General features: G+C 39.2%; 1 protein-coding gene across 1 annotated transcript; it reads right to left on the bottom strand.

The window, feature by feature from the left end:
- Positions 1–869: 869 nt before the first annotated feature.
- OSTF1 (osteoclast stimulating factor 1) lies at positions 870–21,419 on the bottom strand. The gene is made up of 10 exons (XM_032097596.1): positions 21,212–21,419; positions 9,746–9,792; positions 9,075–9,125; positions 8,928–8,991; positions 7,682–7,735; positions 7,148–7,255; positions 6,647–6,696; positions 6,453–6,531; positions 5,883–5,981; positions 870–3,767 (listed from the first exon to the last, which is right to left on the bottom strand). Exons 1-10 carry the CDS (start codon positions 21,243–21,245, stop codon positions 3,709–3,711), a joined length of 645 nt encoding a protein of 214 aa, XP_031953487.1. The 5' UTR covers positions 21,246–21,419; the 3' UTR covers positions 870–3,708.
- Between the last annotated feature and the right edge of the window lie 184 nt (positions 21,420–21,603).

The raw sequence follows: 21,603 nt of genomic DNA, 5'->3' as shown, positions 1-21,603 counted from the left end.
ACAAGGTCAGACTAATTTACTTTCAGCAATCTTTGGCGCTTGACATAAAACACAAACACAAGAAACACAATAGCATCTTCAGAAATTAGAAGTCAGGGTTCTAAAGTGGGAGATTTTGTTAGAAAATGGGCCACTCAGTCTAAACATTTAGTGTGTGACTTCTAACTGTTTTAGGAATATTACATTTCAGGTGATGGGATAAGTAAGAGTGAAATTCAGTAAGATGGGCTTTGTTTCAGTAAAACAGTATACTAACTTGAAAATTATCAAGAATCCAAGAACTATACTAAACAAAGTGCAAGAAATGTCCCATTTTTCTTTCTACAAAACAGGGATCAAGCATTTGATTCCTTTGGTGAAGCCAACAGAAAATTTACTAATTTAGTTTGAAAGAGCCTCAAAGCAATCAAAACAATTTCTATTCCCTAACAGCACAAAATTTCTTACTGGAACACAGCTGATTTTCAATAGAAAGGCACACACATTAATTCAACCAGAAGTATGCAAGACAGAATATCCTTCAATGCTGAGTTCTAAGACACCTTGAGCTTGAAAACGTTCCTGTTGCTGCACTTAAAAACCCTATTTTTCTTCTTGTTACACACCTGAATGTAGCTGTCCTTGGAAAAAGTCTTAAATTTAAATGAGTCTGTAGAGGCACAAACACTGAAGAAAAGTAGGGAGAGCAAGTGGGTTTGCATAACTAGTAAGATGCTGGATCAGCTTACTCCAGCTGTATTTTCTCCTAGCTGTAGGACATTTGTTTTGGAGTTTTTTGTTTGTTGGCGGGTGTTATTTTTGTTTGTTTATTCTGTTGTGTTATTTTGTTTTTTGGTTTTTTTTAATCAAAACTTCACTGCTGGAGTTAGACAAAAAGTAGTTTATTGCCTGAAAGCCTTCACAGTGATTTATATTTCACAAGATGATTAGAACAGTTTCATAAAGAAAAACAAAGTTGTGGAAAAAAACCCAAAACCAGTAATTTCTGTCCTAGAAACAAATGACAGCACTTCTAGGTGCCTTCCTACGTAAATGTGCTTCCTTCAGGACACTCCAACGAGAACTTTGGATGCAATCCTTAGGCTCAACTCGTGCTTCTGTCATCATTCCTGTGCAGCACTTAGATCTGTCTGCAGAAGAACACAGGGTCTCTTCTGGCAGCTGTTAATTCCACAGACATGAACACAACATCTTCCTTGTAGGCTGCTGAACCCATGGCAGCAGAAGACATTACATTAAGAGTTATTTATGAATACAAACTCTGCCTCCAAAGCTCGACTGAAAAAACAGTGACTTGAGCCATTCTCTCCATGTCCTCTGACACTGAAGAATTTTAAGCCTGTGAGCTTTGTTTATGCATGAGAAAGACTCATGTAACAGATACCTGAGCCTTCTCGCCTCTCATTACAGGACTTTGAAGCTTGCACTTTGAAACTGAATCATTTTGATCAGCAGTATGCGGCATAACATATGGCTGACTATGGTAAAAGGCTGAGCTAGTAAAAAAGCTGGTTGATTAAATGTGAAGCAGAACAATCTTAAATATTATGAGTTATGTTCAACAACTGTTGAATGAATGCTAGAGAGAAAAAATTGGTGGTTTTGGTTTTTTTTCTTCCCCTCTAGGATCTTTGAGTTCACACAAAATAAAACATCACTGTTCATTTAACCACAGTATTGCACAATTGTATTTAGCACAATGCTAAAACATTTGTTCTATGGTTTTAACATTTGAACAGTCTAGAATTACATCTGCAGATAACTACTTGTGCAATGTCCCCATCTTAAACAGTTCTGGTCAATCAAACACTGCCTTCTTTGGTAAGAGCTTAACAAGCTTTACTGGCATCTAGTTCTTTCAAGGATGATAAAAATAAAAATCTGGCTCAATGTATTTTTAAAAATGGGAAATTAAGAGTGCTCCAAACTTTTAAAAATCTCTTAAATACTTAGTGTGATTTTCATTTATCCCCAGAGTTTCGCAAGAGCTTTTCATTTATCCCCAGTCTTTCACAAGAGCTTTTTTTCCTTTTTTTTTTGTTTTGTTTTTTTTTTAGTTTCATAGACTGCTGTGTTAGAATGGATTTGTTAGAAGTCTCTCTTACAGAAGTTAGCAACAAAAAATTAAAAATGAGATTGTATCTCAAATACTTGTAACATTTACTTACCATCACAGTAAGAAAGTATCTCTCAATAATGTGCAATATTCGGCCGCAGCTATTTGAGCGATCTGAAGGAAGTGATGCCTTAGGTTTTAACTTGTCTATTTCTCAAATCCTGTACTGCCTAATGTGTAATTCTGAAGTTTCGTGTGGCCTGTTAACTACTGCTCTCTCATGCCGGTTAGACATAACAAAGCCTCTCTAGGTTTGCACTTCAAGGACACCTTGCTGTCCCTGGCCCCAAAACGTGTAAAATAAAAGCCTTTGAGAGGAGGGGCAAACTTGGGGTAATTACATCATTAACTGAAATTATAATTGGAGAATTAACCCTGATATGCAAATGGACCAAACTTATAAAAATGTGAAGAACCCATGACCCAGCGTCCATCCTGGGTGCAATCCTTTGTAGGCTTTACACTCCCAAGGTCTATGTTTGAAGGCCTTTCAAATAAATACCTACTTTTATTCTCTTATTCTTGTCTGGCCTCTGTTTTCAGGTAGCCACTTCAAGGCATCAGAAGTACTATTTTTTAACCCTGCAGGGAAGCTTGAAAGTGGCTGAATTTACTTTCTTTTTCTTTAATTCACAGGAAGCAGCAATATATTTTAAAACTGTTTATTCAGCTTCAGGTATGTCTTCTAAAGATACCTGTGGTATATTTGATGCACATCTTCCCTCATTACATCGAACACACTTAACCTTTGAGGTAATTTAGGACAAAACGTAAGAGCACTTTCAAAAAATAAAAGCAAGAGATCAGTATTAAAAATTTTAGGCAGGATAAATAGAAAAATATTCTGTCTTCCTTTCACTACAAATAGTTTCAGCATAATACACTTGAAAAAGCAAAATAATCAGGGCACAAAGTCCAAGTGAATTTCCAAAGCAAACCTTATTTAAGCAAGCATTTCACCTGTGCTAACATGTCAGGGATTGGGCCCCACAGCAATAGAGAAGACAAAGCTTTCCTGAGGCGGGTTGTCTCAGGTCATTCTGCACCTTACATAGAGGAACAGAGGAAGGAAGGGTCAAAATTTTACCAAAATTAAAAATCAAACCTTGTCATGCTGGCTCCATATGGGCAAATAATGGTCCCTCTCTACAGCAGCATCTCCATTTATGCCTGTCAGCCAGTACTGACTCTCAGTATTAACTGCATGAAGGAACATACACCCAGGGAAATTTGGGGAAATGTTAGCAGTGGTGTCCTGCTGTCCCAGAAGGACCTTTCAGTATTCCAGAGATACAAGGCACTTGCTGGGAAGGCCTGAGATGAAACCTGTGAGTTTAGAAGATGGTCCTCTGCCCATTCAGTGATGAAGGTGTGCCATACTTCCCCTGTGATAATTCCAAAAAGGAGCTCTGATTTAAAATGTGACATCTTCTGGGTATGTGAAGATTATTCCTTTGCAAAGCCTGATTTCACCCTCTCATTTATATGCTGTACTGCAATAGTCTAAGTGAGATGCTTCTACAGTTGAAAAGATATGTTTTGAAAATGACATAGACAATGCAAGTTATAGTTTTTCATACAAGTTAAAAAAGCTAATCGGAATCTTCATCATCAAGGTATTCCTCTGCATTACTCAATGTTCGGACTGTACCTGGAAAGAAACAAAATTAAATCAAAGTACTAAAAATACCAGGCACAGAGGCAACAAGACTGACATAATTCACAAAAGCGACAACCATTGTTATCCTAGATTTCTGGAAGAAGAAAATGATTAAGTTTAAACCTAACCTGCTCAACTGTTTTGTGAAAAGAAATCTAAGGGAAAAAAATCATGTTTCTCTATTTTAGGAGAAGCAGCAAAGGGAGAATGGGAAGAAAAGAAATTGCAGGGCCCTGTGCTCAAGGGGCCATACTTTAAGAAAAGTACAAATTACAGTTCTTCTACTCCTTCTGCTGTGTTTAGCAGCACAATTAACACAACCTTTTTGTTTCTATGACATGATTTTAATAATTTAAATTTTTTAGAATATACTTCAGCAACTGATTTTGAATATCTGTCTGTACATGTGAAACATAAATCTGAACAAAGAGAGGGAGACAAAGTAAGCTTCCTCCAATGAAACAGTTTTAGATATGGACTATGATAGAAGCCATATGTAATTAGGAACAAGGGAGAGGAAGACTGATTATACAGAACTGAATCTCTGAAAAAGAACAATGTTTCACTTCCAGACACTGGAAGTACTTAAATGCAGACTCAAGAGACAGAAAAATGAAATTAGTGAAAATAACCAAGAAAATACAAAATACAAGGAAAGTATACAGATCAGTGGTGTCAGAGATATTACAAAAGGCGAGGCTGAGACAAAAAACCAAAAAACTGAGATTATCGGCTGTTATATCAAGGCAAGCAAAAAAAGACAGGGTGTGAAATTACCAGAGACTGGTGATAGATGAGGTGACCAAGGATGAAAAATCTGTCAGTCATTGAACCAAAATTAATTTAAAGGGAGTGAAGAAGTACATTAGTTACTTAGCACCAGGAAATAGAACATTAGTATAATTACTGGGACATCAGAACAGAGAAAACACCTGTACCAGGTGCCTACAATAGACATGCAAAGATGAACAAAGTGCTTTTAATAGGGAGTAACTAAGTTTAGGAAAAAATTATGTATTATATATATATACACACATATATGTATGTATGCATATATATGTATGTATGTACACACACAAACACACATAGAGAAAGACTTCTGCCATTTTTTACAACTGCTTTCTTAAGAACCAAGATTGGGAGAAATAATTTGCCAGTTTTCCGGGAAATTTTGATTTTACCTCTACCAAAGAGCAGGACAATATCTTTCCTGCAACTGCTCTTCCTGGCCTTCTCAAGTTGCAGTCAGCTATTCCTCCATTTTAATTACCATAACCTCTAGGCTCCTACAGGTTAGCATTTCCTCTGTTCTCACTAGTCCTGTGATGATGCAATTGCTATACTGCAATACCCCATCAAAACCAACTGTAACTCTGCATGTGTTTTTAAGTAATTTCTTGTTTCACTTAGAGTTTCCACCCTAACTTCAGCCTCCTGAAAGGTATAGGTAATAGCAGTTACACAATACTGAACAATTCAGTCTTTTTTCAGCTTTTTAAAATAGCTTCTTTAACTCTTTTGGACTTGGACACTATGCTATTGGGACAGATGAACACAATGGGAGGCAGTGAGACTATTTTGATCAACACCTGAAAGCATTCTTTCCTTAGAAAAGTCACTCAGAGACACATAGAAATTATAAAGTAAAAAATCTAGCAGTAAGAAAAAGAGGATCGTCTGTTGGTGCTTGTTTGGCTTAAGTTTGGAGGAACAAACAAGCATATGCGGCAAGACAGCACACTGTTTTATTCTTGTAACCTGTCCCTTATGGTATGCTACTTCTAAAATAGTTTCCATCCTTGCTTTCATTCTGCCTGAAGGGCCTGTCTTCTATTTCCTTCCCTTTCTTTACCATTTTCACATATTCTGAACTCTGTTGCCTCTTGCTGACACAAGGTGGCATTTTGTGTGGAGTCAGCAGCACTGCATAAGATAAACCATGTTCATATCATAGCTCTAAACTAACCCTCTCAAGTGAGCCCTTCCAAACACAACTCTTAGCCCATGTAATTCCCAAATGGTTTTTATGGCTATCAATATATCGGTATTTGGTTAAAATATTAAGTGTCCTCCAAAAGTAAAATTATCAAACAAAATCAGAAATACCTGCACTCTGTTTCTTCTTAAGCAAGGAAGCACAAGCTGCGTTTGTTGCCATATCTAAAGCCAGTTTCTTCTCATTGTTTTTCAGATCTGTTCTTGCCCCTTCGTGAAGAAAATTTTCATCATGAATCACTATCCCAGTTATTTATCAACCAATGTCATTATGATATGAATTTCACTAATGTGGGTAGAACAATAAAGGACAAGGGAATCTGACCTACTGACTGCTCTGAAGCAGACCAAAAGCTATGGATGCTCTTCCATAAGCTACAGTTCATTAGGGAACTTGCTGGCTGCTCTTCCTTTTTAAGAAGCAGATGTCATTGCTGTTCTGGGGTTTAAGTGCCTAATTTTGTCTGTAAAGCAGGATGAAATTATCTTGAGCAAGTGAGATGTCTACCTTCCAAACAGCTGCCAGATTTTTCTGCAAGACTTTTCCTGCAAGTCAGGCAGGTGACTGATGGCTAATGACTGTACCTGAGTTATATGGAAACACTTAAGAAATATAAATTAAAAAACCTTCAGGAATCTAGTCTGCACACAGATTGTTGAAACCTTGGTGAAGATCTTTACCCTTTTCCAGCAGCATCTCTACAATATCTGCATAACCTTTCCATGCAGCAGCATGCAAAGCTGTGTCTCCCAATTTGTTCTGTGGAGTTAGAGGGAAAAACAACAGGATTAAAATGCAGCAAAAAAACTTTCAGCTTCTACCACGGGTGAGTAACACCACGCCTCTACTGTAAGCGTCTATTGGTTTAACCTACCTGTTGGTTTAACTCCAAGTTTGCCTGGGTAAGCAGAACATCTACTACATCTGCAGAAAACAGGGAGAGATGTTAAGAGAAAAATGTAGTGGAAACATATATGCTTTTTTTTGCATTCGTTGTAGTTAAGATTCAATGAAAGACCAATCAAATCAGCTAATGAAAATCTGTAAGTCAGACTGCATTGGGCAACCAACCATTAGTCACAAAACATGCTACTGCATACAATACCCAAAATAATACCAGAGTTCTTTTTGATCTGTCCTTCTTCCACTCTGCTTATAAGTTACACTAATTAGCATGCCTGCTTCAACAGCAAAACCAAAACACAGCATTTGATGGAGCTGAACCTCCCTTCTAGCCTGATTTTTATTTACAAAAAAATAGAGTAACATTGAAAAAAACCCAGCTTCATTATTTAGTGCTGCAATTTTATCAGTCAGCCTAACAAGCATATCAAGAAAACCAGAGAACAGTAATTTCAAATTAATTCTCTGATACCTTTATGTCCTCCATGGCATGCCCAATACAGAGCTGTGTTTCCAGCTTTGTCTAAGCCATTGACACCAACTCGATTATCCAAACACTCTCTCAACCAGCTTAGGTTGCCTGAAAGACAAAATCAGTTTTGATTACCTTTTTTTCCTTTGAAAAGTTAAAAAACCATTAAAGGTTCTTTAAAGGAAATAGTCCTTTCTGAAAGTGACTAGCAGCAACATTTATAATTCATTGAACAACCAGCCATACCAAAAATCATACCAAGTCATACCAAATGTCTTTTCTTCCATTCCCAGAAGACCTTTATATCCCTATGTAGTTAAATGGATGGTACCACACTTTTTCTGTGTATACACAGAGTGGCAATTCTACCAGGCTGTATCTCACTTTTTCAAAGCTGTAAAACTTAGCAGATAACTTGCTCAAGAAATAAGACAACCAAAACAGGCAGAACATATTCTAAATATATTATTATTACTATAGCAGAAAACAAGTAAATAATCCTTTAGCATTACACAACTAAAACACCAAACATACCTCGTTTGGCAGCTTCATGCAGCGGATTATCAATAGACTCTGCTTGCTCTGCCACTGAAATGAAAGAGTAAATTCTAACTACTTCTGAAACATGTACTTGACACCTGTGTGGAAATAAAACATATTTGATTCTAACATGAAAAGAGATTTGTGAGTGACAGACTAATGAGATGCACTTTGATTTCCTGTGTATGGGAAGCTAATACAGAGAAAAGCTTGTGAAAACTTCAAACAACAGCATCAAATTGCACAATCTATCTAAATCAGAAGACATGATCCTAGTACTCTGTTCTTACGGTCTGCAAAAGCTTCTGTTCTGCTTATGCATGCAAATTTTGCAAATGTGCAGAGACACCACCCCTACCCTGGTCTAAAATTGAAGCTTTACAGATAATCTCAGTGGGAACATGAATTAACAGGTTGTTTGGGTTATTTTAAATATAACACACTTCAATATTCAAAAGAAATTTGAATGCAGATATGTTGCATGTATCAACTAGTCTTGCATATTAACAGTGCATGACCTCTGATCTCTGGCAGATAGCATGAGTAGAATCAGTTTGGAAATCACAAACTAAAGTGAAATTTGATGCCATGGTGGTCTCAATGACTACGCCATAGATTTCTATTAATGTATTTCTACTAACTACAGGGCAGGGAAAACAGCATTGCTACCGTAATGTTTCCTACTGCAGGAAGCAACTTCGGTCATATTGGCAACTGTGACGCAACCTGTCATGAGACACTGCTACTCTGCCTACAATTCCTGGCAGGACTTGGAAGAATTGTGTATTCGTTGCTTTTAAAAGTGATTTTAGTTGAATCTGAAAAAGCAGTTTCTATTCAGCCCAGACACATATGGGATATTTAACGCGGTGCAATCCCCAAAAAAACCAATGTTTTCTGTGGCTGAATATATTCACTAAAAAAACAACAAAAGGCAAACAAGACCCCATCCTTCAGATACAAGTGTTCTTCCCCTCAAAACTGAGAGTATCTCAGTATCTGTTACCTGCATAACCAGAAACATGAACACTCAGCAAACTCAAGCTGCCTCTAGGTTATAAAAACACAAGACAACCTGTCCACTGCTGATGTACAGTGGTAACTGATACTGCAGATGGATGTATTCTGAAACACATGGTAGAGTACTGTTAAGTACCAATACTGTGATCTGATTTTGAAAAGACAGCTATTTCCTTTGATTGCGAATGATCTTACCAAATAAAAATATTCTAGACTTTACCATAGTTGCTTGGAATTAGTCCAGTTCTCCCTTTGCAAGTTCCTTTCCACCAATTTGTATCACTCTGCGGAGAAAAGGGAAAATATTTTAGATGGGATAATTTGCATCTCAGAAGTATTCAGTCTGTGTGGGATGCCTTAGACTCACCATGTCAGAGATGTAAATGATATCTCCTTCTTCAAAGTACAGTTCATCTGGCTTTAAAAAAAAATTAAGAAGAGTAAACAGTAGCTTAATATGTGTATGCAAGAAAAACAAATACCTGGATAAGTCAGAATACATTCACCTCTTCATTCAAAACAATGATGACTCAATTTCTCTATCACCTACACAACAGCCTGACAGTCTCTAGCTTGGCTTGCTTACAGCTAAGTTTCTGGATCTGTAACTTTCCTAACAACACAAAGACTGTGGCCTTTCCAATGAAGAGCTGTGCAACAGAAGCAGTGAAATACATCTTTTGTTTGTTAACTTCATCCCCTTTTTGGTTGGTCCCAGTTCACCAGATCTCTTAGTCTCAACTATCATTGTTGCCTTTAGAAGAAAAAACAAATTATTTAACATTTCTGATCTTTGATTGTTGGTAACTGATACTACAGAAGAAAGCATGCTACTTTTAAAAAGAGCTGTTCTTAAAAGAGACTGATGATGAATCAGACAGTTTTATTCACATTAAGAATGACTATCCATCAACAAGCTTTATCATTAAAATTTTGGTACAGTTAAGTCTAACATGCCAGTACTAGCAGAACTAAAGAAATATTATAGACAAGGCTAAAACTAATATTTTCAAACCACTGAAGTCTAGATGTACTTACCGTTCTGGGCTCAAATGTATACAGGGCCCTGAATACTTTCACCTGCCCTAAAAAAAAAACCCAGAAAAACCCCAATTAAAAAAAAAAATCAGTACCAGTATCATGCCTTTAAATGCAGCCCTTAAATCCAAATACATTCCTTTCCTTCAAGCTTAATGCCAGTTGCTGAATGAATTTGTGCTACACTTCTATCAAAGAAAATCATGATGAAAAGGCTCAGCAGCCTGAGTTAAAAAATCCAGGAACATGGGTTATGAAGGAAACTGGACTGATCAGTTACGTGTAAGTACCCTCTTCTGCACACCTAACATGCTCTTTTATAGCTCACTGCACAACAAAAGTGTTGTCATTGATTTCTGAGGAAAAGTGTAGTTTCATTCATATATACCCTCACACACTCATACATGCTGTACATACTAGTATTACTAACATCAAATCTGTCACATGACAAACAAAGAAGAAAGAAACAAACCAATGACCAATGTCAGCAACATGTTCTTATACTTACTTGCAGTCATTATTAGGAAAATAATGCAGTAGCACAGAACTCATTAAAGAAAAATGACAAATGGTCACACAGTCCTATTTAATGTACTGATGTGCTGTTCTATTTAGATGCTTAAAATAAGCTATAGGGTGTGCAATTCCAGTAAATGGGAAACATTTATTTTAAAAGGCCAATTTGGAAGAGACTGTCAGCAGCATTCAAGCCAAGAAAAGATAACCTTAATGCAGAGAGGTACAAATTTAATTGCATAAACTGCAAAAGAAGCTTCCCGACAAATGTTTTTAAAAAAATTCAAAAAGTACATTTCAATACCATGAACAGAATGTACAAGTACAGAAGAAACATGCATATTATATAATTAGCTAACTGCTGGAGTCCATTGGACTCAATGGAGAAATATATTATGCAGACTGTTCTGTATTGTTTACTTTTAGCTATCTTAAGTCTTAAGCATGTAGGTTTATTTACTTTTAAATGTGTTGAACTTGGAGGTGTAGGTTACACACAGGTTCTTACACTATATATGTTTATACAGATTATCTTGTGACTGAAGCAGTGTCTGATCCATCAGGACAACAGGTCCAGGCTATTTTGTGTACTCAGAGAAACTGATGAACCTACTGCCAAAGGCTGTACTCTACAATAAAGTGTACACATGCAATGTTTTGCATAGTTTATTAAATGGAGCTAAGCAAGTACAGACAGAGTAGGTTTCAAGAAAAAGCCTTTACCTTTTTTATTAAGAACCATCATCTCTGGAATTGTTTTTGTCTCCTTTTTTTTGCTAGATGTAGTCTTTATTACCCCAGTATCTAAAATCCTACTCACAACAGTGATCAGTTTAGGAAGTTAACTTAAGAGCTTTAAAAATAACATTCTGAAGGTGAATATGCTGACCACCTTGAGAAAGGAGGATGGTACCCAACTGCCATTTTGCAGAACCCCTTGGGGTGGTTCTTAAATTGTATTTTCAAGTGCCTCTGGATATTCCCTAGCAAGAGCAATGCCAAGGCATACTTGTAAAGGCATAACTACTAAGCAAAACATTTCCGTAGCCCTCTATTCTCAGGCTTTCGTGTGACTAAGTGTATGTAAAACTATAAACATAAAATGAATCTGTATAAACACATTGTCAAGTGCATACAGATAATGTACATATCTTTTTTTTATAATCTGTAACTGCTCCTCACAGTACTTAATTTTTAGTAACACAACAGAAGTTCAATTTGGCTTTATTGGTTGGTTCTTTCTCACACAGCACCCATCTCCTAGACACAAAAGGTCCAAAACTTCTCAAACCTTCACCCCAGAAACTAAATACTTCCAACTGTGGCAACTGCTAAAAAGAATGAAACCTGAGTTATGTTTACTACCTATATAGAAGTGATGAACAAGGACAGTAGACAGTAATGCATCCTGGACCAAAGTGCTTCAGCATGAAGCATGTGAACTGCAGCTGGGGAGAAGTCAAGCCACAACAATGAAAAATAAATGAAGAAAAAAAGAAAACAAAAAAGAATGAGATGACAAAACAGGATGGAAGACAGGAGTACTGCCCCTTCTCCTTGGCTTTCTCCCACAGAAGACACAAAAACACAACACAAAACTGCACACTGACAACTATGGAGACTACAACCATCATCCACCAATTTTCAGCATTTAATTTAAGTAAGGGGAAGAAACGGACAACAAAAGGGAAGAATAAGAAATATTAAAAGGGGAAATGAGAAGATGGCAGAAGACAGGGAAAAGGAGGAAATACGCATTTGCGTGTTGCATGTCTTTCGTAATAACGTACTGCATATGTGCCAACAGATTTTCTAAAGTTATCACACCTGTGGAGACAAAGAAGACTGGAAACACTGATACAGTGTGTCAGCTGATTACAGTACAGCTGACACACTGTTTAAACAAAAGGCAATTCATTGTTCGTTTGTGGCGGTTTTTTTTAATTCTATAAGCCTCAGAGTTACTTCCCCAAACGTCCAACTGTCATGTCACAGACCAACACATGCTAAAACATTCTCCTGTGATGAAATACAAAGTACAAATTTGCATGTATAGAACTACAGGTCTGGTTAATGTTAATTTCACAGTACTTTATATTGAAGTTAAACACTACCCATTAGTGGCACCAATCTTTAAAAAATTTTTTTATAAAGAGACATTAAGGCTGTTTGCTGCATTTAAGATCTTAGAACAAGGGGACTTTAGCATTTGTAATAGATTTTTTTGTACCAAATTCTAACACAAAAATTCAGTCTAGGAGACTAAAATAAAAAAATGTTAGCACACAAAGTGGACATTAGACTTGAATCCCAGTTCTGCAGACACAGAGAAATCATATTTTATTAGGTGCATGGGTATCTATAATCACTGGAAATACTTTTATCTAGCAGTACCTATCCCTAGGCATGCAGACAGACTTAGAGCTTGCTTTGGAATATGCAAAAAGATAGAAAGCACCCGAAGTCTTCCTCTGCCCCCACTTACTACTACATGTTTCTAGATTCCTGTGGGATGGTGAACCAGTAATTAGCACTCATTTGAATTTATGAAAGTTGACTGACTGCACCTGCCCACCACATGCTTTTAGAGGACAAAGTAATGAGAATACAGAACACATATGTACCTTTTTAAGATTTCAAGGCACCGGGCACACATAAATGAGTTTATTCTCAACATGATTTAATGAGAGGAGTATCCCTTTCAAAAGCAAAGTACATGGAGGCACAGGGCAGTGATAAGTCCCACAACAGACCTTCTTCTAAGCACAGGGATTTAAAGGGTTCTTCTTTTCAATCCTGTTATGCCCTGCTTGGTGGGTTTAGGGAAGGTTGTTTGATTCATTTAGCACAGAGAAACAACAAAAATCTTCAATAACAAACTCTTAATTGCACACTTTTAGAACATTAAGGTAGAATTAGGTACTTGGCAAATTTTAAAGCAAAATCCAGACAAACTAAGGCACCTCACAAACAATAACTTAGCCAACTTTAACTTAACCAGACACAGGGCACTTACTAAGGCATTGACTGGAATTTTTTTGTCTGGTTTACAATATATTTTAAGAAGAAGTAGTTAGGAGAAGAAAGAAAGAAAGGATAAGAGTAGAAAGATATCACCACCCATTGACCCAGTGACAAGACTGTTGCAACTTTGACAATCACAGTCAAAATGATGGTCCCAACCTTGATCCATAGTGAAAAACCCATGAAGCATGAAGTTAAATGTATTAACATATGCTCAGGTGGGAATACCTAGGTACCTCCTAGGGAGTAGCAGGGTGCAGCGGCAGGGGGAAATTAACACTCACTGATATACCACTGTGGATCACCTGCAGTCCTCTGGTGGAAGGCCTCAGAAATTGGTCTGGGGTTGGGGTTTTGGATGGTTTATGGCACATTCTAAGACATGATAGTTGCCTCTCAAGTCAGCATAGTTGAGCAAGTTATACCCCACCAGAAGGGATGAATACCTTCAGGCTTAGTGTGAATGTCCCACCACCTTCCCCGTGGAGGGGAGCTTTCACACCTGAGCCAGTTGAGTAAGGGAAGACATGAGAAAACACTACTTATAGGCCTCTTTTCTTATCTGGCTCAAACCCCAGCTTCTTGCTAAACACAGGCTGGTTTGTTGTGGTCATCCTCTGGTGCTCACACGCTCTCCACTTGGGCTGTTATCTTGCACATCATCAGCAAAGCACACTCTGCTTTTGCAAATTTGAGACGTAAACCAGTAATACTTCAGTCTCAAAAATCCCACACTTTAGTCATAAGACTGTCTTCTCCCTTCTTGCAGAATTTGCATTAAACATCTGCAAAACAACTACCTGACAAATAAAAAAGCTAACTTATTATACATACTTAATAGATACAATTACTCTTAGCATACAAACCTCCCAAGTCACACAACTTGTCAAACCCTCCTGCAGAAACACAACATGGTAAAGGAGTCAAACTAACCATTCTCTGTAACCAGCAACACAAAACTAATGACTTTGTCAGGTTGGACTGACCCCACAACCTTTAATTTATTTTGAATAACTTACCTATAAACTTCTCCAGCTTTTTTGAGGGAGGGAAACATGCAACTCATAATTCTAAGATGATCCTTTCCCCACTAAGCACATAAAAGCAAGGAAATGGAGAAACTGAACAGTAGCAAAAGCTTAAAAATGCAGCTTCCGATAGGCACTGAACTGAAGAGAGATAGCTGCTGTGCTTCATAATGCTAAGTAATAAAAAGATAAAACCACCATTTTCTAAAAAGACTGTAAGATTTTTGTTTTCTTCTTACAACTTCGAGATTTATTTTTCATCAATTGCAGTACCATTAACAGATGATTGCTTCCAAAGAAGTGCTAAGTAAGGAGTACAGCAACAAGGAGCTACTGTTTCTCTCACAGTGACTTTTTTTCCCCTACTTCCTTTCTGCTCTTTCACTCCAGCTTCTCTAAACTACCACAGCCATTAGCATTAAAATCCTCACTATTACCAAAACATTCTCCACTTTCTCTCACTTGCTTTCAACCCCCCCCAATGAAATTCTAAAAAAGAAAAAACCCAAAAAAACAACCTGTAACTGCATGGCACTACCTACTCAGGTATTTGTGTTAGGCTGAAATTTCAGCACCAACAGGGAGAAAATGCAATTTCATTAGCCGTCAATTAATATTACTTCCTCAAACGAAAAAACACCCTAACACAGTCCTTGGTTCAAAACATGCATATTGTAAACAAAATAATGATGGCAGTAAGTCAGTGTTCACAGGAGCTACCAAGGCTTGGCCCCACTGACAGGAGTCTTTTGTTAGCATCTGCCATAGAGAACCATAATCACATCTCATTGACTCAAGCAAGATGCTACAAATCAGATATTAATCCTGATGCAGCATCTTTTCATTACTGCTATTAAGACTAAGCAGCTCAAGACTACCATAAAAATCAGAATAACTAACTTAAGATGAACCGACTCACTGTGTGTCACAAAGCACTGTCAGTGCCTACAGTACAGAGAAGGATAATCTCTATGCTGTAGAAAATCAGAACAGACTATGGTAATCAACAGTTAGTTAAAAAACTGCAAGTCTATCAATGTCTTCAAGGGTTCAAGCTAATCCTGGGTTGTCATCAGCCATCTTTCTCTTTGCTCCCATAATGCTGCACAGAAACAGTTCAGAATCAGGTACTCTAGCACCAACTTGATTGAAAACAACTAATTTGAACCCCTACCTGTAACAGATGGCCCAAAAGGAGAAAATACGCAAAGGATATGGTATGTGGGCAAGAAGAAGGACAGCTTGCATGCTCCAGGGCATATGCTAGTTTTGATCTCCTTCCAGAACATTTATAACTGGGAATAGGAATTTTGATATATATTCAGATTAATTTCTTTCAAGGAAGTGAAAGGCATCTTACAGAAAAAGTGTGGTAGTAATGGAGCAGTCTTTGTTTTCTCAGTGTTGGCCTAAGAACCTACAAAGGAATTACATGATCTGGTAATGTATACCAGCACATTAAGTCACAACCTTTTGGCCAAGGGGGAAATACCAAAGGTAAGATGCAGATTAGAATAATCTGTGATACACTTGCAGTTTGTTTTAGTAAGAGAAAACATGTTTATCTTATGATCTCCATGTTTCTGAGGAGATGTGCAATTTTATTAGTAGGACATTATGGCCAAACTGAAACTTTTTTCCTGGTTTCTCACAGAATCACTTAGGTTGCAAAACATCTCTGAGATCATCAAGCCCAACCATTAACCTACCACTGCCAATCCACTGAACTGTGTCCCTAAGTGCCACATCCACATGTCCCTTTACATACCTGCAGGGACTCATTCCTTTCCCTGGAAAGCCTGTTCCAATACCTGACAAACACCCTCAGTGAAGCAATTTTCCATAATAGCCAACCTAAACTTCCCTGGCACAACTTGAGGCCATTTTCTCTTGTCCTATCACTTGTCACTTGGGACAAGAAACAAGCACCCAACTTGCTACAAGCTCCTTTCAGATAGTTGTACAAAGCAGTAAGATCTCCCTGAGCCTCCTTTTCTCCAGGCTAAACATCCCCAGCTGCCTCAGCTACTCCTCACACCAACTACTCTCTAGACCCTTCACCAGCTCTGTTGCCCTTCTCTGGACTCTCTCCAGCACCTCAATGTCTTTTTTGTAGTGAGGGGCCCAGAACTGGACATAAGACTTGAGGTGCAGCCTCACCAGTACCCAGTACAGGGGGACAGTCACTGTCTGCTGGCTACACTACTTTTCATGCAGACCAGGATGCCACTGGCCTTCTTGGCTACCTGGGCTGGGTCATGTTCAGTTAGCTGTCAACCAGCACTCCCAGGTCACCTCCATGAAGCTTTCCAGCCACTCTGTCCCAAGCCCGTAGCACTGGGAATTAGAAAACGAGGTGCTTTGCACACAGGCCTCCAAACAGGTATAGAAGTATTAGAAATACTTTTTACAGGAGTATAGTTTGTACTTTGGCATTCTGCTCACAGACCCAGCAGAGTTCAACATAGCATTTAAGGATTGTGACAACTGAGACAAAAAAAAGGTGGAGTCTCCAGTGTTTAGAGAACCATCTTCAACTTCTAAGTAATGCTTACTAGAAAGGGGAAGTGAACACAGAGAATACATGTTGGGGGGGAGGGAGGAAGACTCTATTAAACAAACAAGCAAGCAAGCCTAGTAATTTGTTTAGGAACACATTAAAAAGAATGCAAAGTACAGACTGGTGCCAGCATAGATGACAAACTGGGGTATCCAGGAACAATCATGGACTGCACTAACCAGTATCTGGAATGGAAGGAACAAGCGTCATTTTCTTACAGAAAATCAGAAGTAAAAATGTTCTCACAGAAGATATAAGTGAACACAATGTCACTGGCACAGCTTGATGCTGAAATCTTCTATTTCTTATTGACTTTTTTTTGTGAATACCAGCATGCCTTCACTTGTAGAAAGCTTGTCTGAGGTCCCAGCAACTTGCAGTAATGAGAGGGTTTGAGGTCAGAAATGAAAGTTTATAATTCATACTGAAAGCAGACTGGGAACTGTTTAATTGTTTCTCTGATGTTTTTCTCCCCTCAGACCTGATGACTACAGTGTAACGCCCCACATTCACATGCTCACATCTTCCTAGCTGACAGAAACCTTTCTGTAAGTACAGAAGAAATCCAAACCACCACCACTTACATCAAATTTAAGCCTACTGCCAAGGCCTTAGGCATGTGACTCAATGCAAGTGTTCTGCTCCTGTGAATGCTGTCACAGCTCCTACTTTACCTTAGAATTGAGGTGAACTTGTTTGTGATTCAAACTAAATATTTATGTCCAGAATCCTACTTTTAACTCTGACAGCTACTAGTGGGAGCAAAGTCAACAAACCTGCTTTGAGGTAGCAACCCTTTATGCTACATCCTTATGTTTCCTCCGGCCTCCCTCTCAAATGGTGCAATTTAAAATGGTGCAATTAATTTCCTTGGTACAAAGACTGGTCTTTCTCTATAAAATATAAATGTTGTGTCAACTCTAGGCCAGGATCAACAAACCTTACTGCATCTGGTGAACATGAAAGTAAGTAAGGCTTTTTAAAAATATCAATATACCCTTTTCATCTCCTGAAAAGCTTTTGCTGCACACTATATAAGGCTCTAATCAAAAAGATGTCATCACTTAGCACTCTTCAAGGAGAGAGTGCTTAACTAGCAGACAACTAAGCAGAAGCCATTAATCGTCAAATTCAAAGGACTTAATAAGTAACTTTTGTAAATAGCATTAATATCCAACATGATATGAACTCTGCAAAGAATAATGTAGTTTGAGACAACAATACATTTCTTAAAAGATGGAGGGGAAACCCTACTCTTGCATAATGCTGACAGAAAAGTATGTTTCTGCTATTTTCAACATCCACTCCATTCCCTTTTATTTTTGATAGAGAGTCTAAATAAAAAAATACAGCTAGAAAATAGTAACAATACAGAGTTACAAGAGGAAAGCAAAGCACTTCTTTCAAAAAAAAAAAAGCCTCAAAACACTAGAACTTAAAACACTTATAAAGCCTCTATAAACAATCTTGTCCCCTTACCCAAGGGCTGGCTACACACCCAAAACAGTAGCTCAAGTGTTGACAAACACAGTTGTCTCACATATGTCGATGTCAAAACCATCTCTTTGTAACTGAAATCTTTATGTGCTGTGCATGCAACAGGATTTACAGAAAAGCAATCTGTCAGAAAAAATGCTCTCATGTACTGAAGAAGATGACAGTGCCACAGCTAGTTGGTTTTTCCCCCTTCACATCTTTTTTCCCACATTTTTAAAGCACTGTCCAACTGCAATGTCCAAAATCCCTGAGTTGAGCAGTGAAGACTCACTGCTTTAAAAAGGATATTTATTTCAAGATGTATTTTCACTTCCCCACCATCAAAATATTTCCTTCCTTCTCTGTCCAATCTGCACTTCTTATTTCCCAAATACATAAGATTGGACTACAGCAACCAATGTCTTGTTTTCTCTTCTCTTTGTCCTGAACTGTAGTGATCCACCAGCAATGCAAGCAGGCTTGCTATTCCTGACAGAGCTTATAGACTTGATACCTAATAATGATCAGTGAAGAAAAATTAACACAGCTTGACCAAAGGCACCAAGACATTCTAGCAAATGCAGTCTAAATGCCACCAAAAGAGACAGCCTTCCACTGCTGTAGAAACTATTTCACCACATGCAGTTCCTATATTTATGTCTTTAAATAACAACTATCTATAACCCTAAGAAATTCAATTGAAGTATCAAAGGCATAACTGTTATCATACAGAAGTCAGTCAGACATGCAACTACAGAGATATTTTGAAGTATGCTAGAAGACAATCTCTTTCAGAAAATTACTTCGAAAAAGCTGACACAACAGATGCCATAAAATTTTCTCTCTTCAAAAATTAGGGATTTGGAAAAATTAATTCTATTACCCTTAATCAGCTCTGAAAGTCATCAGCAAGACAATCTTGTTTTCTTTGTCTTCCTTCTCCTACAAATTTCCTTTTGCTGTGTCAAGCACTCCTGCTGGTAAACCAGCTCAGCAAGTTCACTAGACATAAAAATAACCTTACATAAAAAAGTCAGAGCACCACCAGCTTGTCACGTAACTGAACGGAACGGAAAGGGATGGTGGGGGTAGGGAAGCTGTCCTTTTGATGACAGTCCGCATTTTATCAGATCAAGCACACCGCAAACTGGACTCCATCAAACTAGGGAGAGACACCTAGTATTAGACGGAACTTGTCTGAGTCAATCTGAGAGCTCCTGCAAGTTAGGCAGGGCAAGTCTTTAACTCCTTAAGAATCTTACATTAAATTTAACTCATCGTATTGAAAAACAGAAAACTGAGTTATCAACTTCATGGGAAAATCCCACTCTTCACGCATATATTTAGCTGTGAAACACCACATCCTTTCAGAAGCCTGCAGATTTCCCCAGTACTGATTATTTCAATAAGGCTCCACAACAGCACTGCTTTTATTACTGTCTTTTTCATTTAAAGTAAGCTGTTTTCAAAGAAGCTGAGCAAATTGCAGGGCAGAGGAACTTCTGAGGATGGAACTACATCCAGAGAGATTTTGCTTCTGCAGGCAGGTTGAGACTGATGGTTTAAATGGTCCAAACTTCTACACTTACTTGACTTCAAATTAAAAGCTTGTTTTGTAAGCTCTCTAGTTAAAATACTCAATTAGGTTATGAATTTAATTATTTTTTTACATCAGCATTTCAAATAGTATTCCAAGTGCAAAAGAAAATTGAAATTCAGATGTATTTAGGGATCAGATAATCCTGTTTTGGGAGACACCAACTAGTCTTACCTATTTAATTAGAATCACAGTGAATTTTTAATTTTTAAGTAACAATTTAAATTATTACACTGAGAGATGACACACAAACATGATAAATAGCCATTAAATTTTCCAGATCAATTCTTTACTTTAAAGAACGCAAAGCTCTAAAGCTAATGGTTAAATTTTTTACAGAAGAATGTATATTTACCTGAAAGATGCCACTTCTATTCTAAGATTTAAAACTGTGCAACTTCCAATGGCTTCGCAATATATTTTTCGAAAAAACTATTAACTGGTTGCTACTAATTTCTTTTAAAAATCAGCTTTGCAGTAAATTTTTCTGAAAAAAACCACAGGAGCAAAACCGTACACATCGATGACTAAATGCACTAGAAAGGGCGATGTGCACATTGACGCCTGAATTTCAAAGAGCACAAAGAGTTTGGCTGTCAGGAGTCCTATAAGGGAAAACAGTAGATGCCATCCTTGAAGATGAAGAATGTTGCACGCGACTATACTATAAAACTAATTTTTATGCGTTAATACATTGCTAATCCGTGCAATCACGAGGCAAACCTCAGAGTATTTCAGTGTTGTTTCTTAAAAGGGTGAACAGCTTCCTGTGCGTTTCAGGCTACGCAAGCCGCTCCTCTACGGCTGCTGCCGGCCGGGCGCGCCACGACGCCAGTGCCATCCCTGGGCACTGCGGCTCCCTGCTGCAGACGAGGAAGGCCGGGCGAGAGGGCTCCGCACAAGCCCAGCGACAGGGACCTTGTCCCCAGGCGATGGCTCCGATTTGGGTGCACTCGCCAACCTGCCCCCGAGCTAGATCGGGCGCGGGGTCCGGCCCAGACACGATGCCCGAGCACAGCCCCACGGTGCTTTCCAGCCACGGGAAGGACAGCCCTCCTTGCCGGCACCAAGCTTGCGGTGTTGAGGTTCATGGCGGCAGGGTGCGGTCCGGAAAGGAAAGACGGCTGTGCGCCACTCCCACCCTCGCCCAGGCTCTGCCCGGGAGCGCAGACCCGAAACCCAAGCCATTCACGTGTCAGCGGGCAGCGGGCTGCGTGGCGCCCCGCACGGGGACGACGGGCCAGGCCGCTCCGTCCTTCCCTCACCTGGCTTGGCCGGTTTAGGTGGCGGCTTGGACATGGCTGGAGCCGATCTAAGCACGGACGAGGGAGCGGCGCGACGGCGATCGGCTGCCTGGCGCAGGCCCGCGGTGAGACGCGGTGGTGCGAGCCCCCGGTAGGCCCAGGGACGGCGCGGCGGCGGCGGAAGAGCCGAGGCGCAGGGGCCGGGACGAAGGGCGGGTCTCTCCCGCCCCCAGCGGCCGCGGCCGCGGCCCCGGCCCCGGGCGGCACGCGGCCAATCAGCGCGCGAGCCGTGGGATGAGGCCCCGCCGCTTCCCTGTCGGCGGGGTGGGGGAGCCGCCGAGGCCGCGGGGCCGGGGCTGCCGGGAGCGCCGCTCGGGTGTTCTGTGCGCGGGTCCTCCCCGGCTCGGAGGTGG

Source organism: Corvus moneduloides, chromosome Z (assembly GCF_009650955.1).
Source record: "Corvus moneduloides isolate bCorMon1 chromosome Z, bCorMon1.pri, whole genome shotgun sequence".
In the NCBI taxonomy this organism is placed as follows: Eukaryota; Metazoa; Chordata; class Aves; order Passeriformes; family Corvidae; genus Corvus; species Corvus moneduloides.
This window is presented reverse-complemented; position numbering and strand designations above follow the sequence as displayed.

What these genes read in the sequence shown, in the direction of transcription:
- OSTF1 (XM_032097596.1), bottom strand. Translation starts at nt 21,245, where the DNA reads ATGTCCAAGCCGCCACCTAAACCGGCCAAGCCAG. An exon ending in ACCTAAACCGGCCAAGCCAG is followed by an intron (nt 9,793 to 21,211) that starts GTGAGGGAAGGA and finishes TTTTTTTTTTAG; the next exon opens with GGCAGGTGAAAGTATTCAGG. An exon ending in TAAGAAGAAACAGAGTGCAG is followed by an intron (nt 3,768 to 5,882) that starts GTATTTCTGATT and finishes GTTTCTTTCCAG; the next exon opens with GTACAGTCCGAACATTGAGT.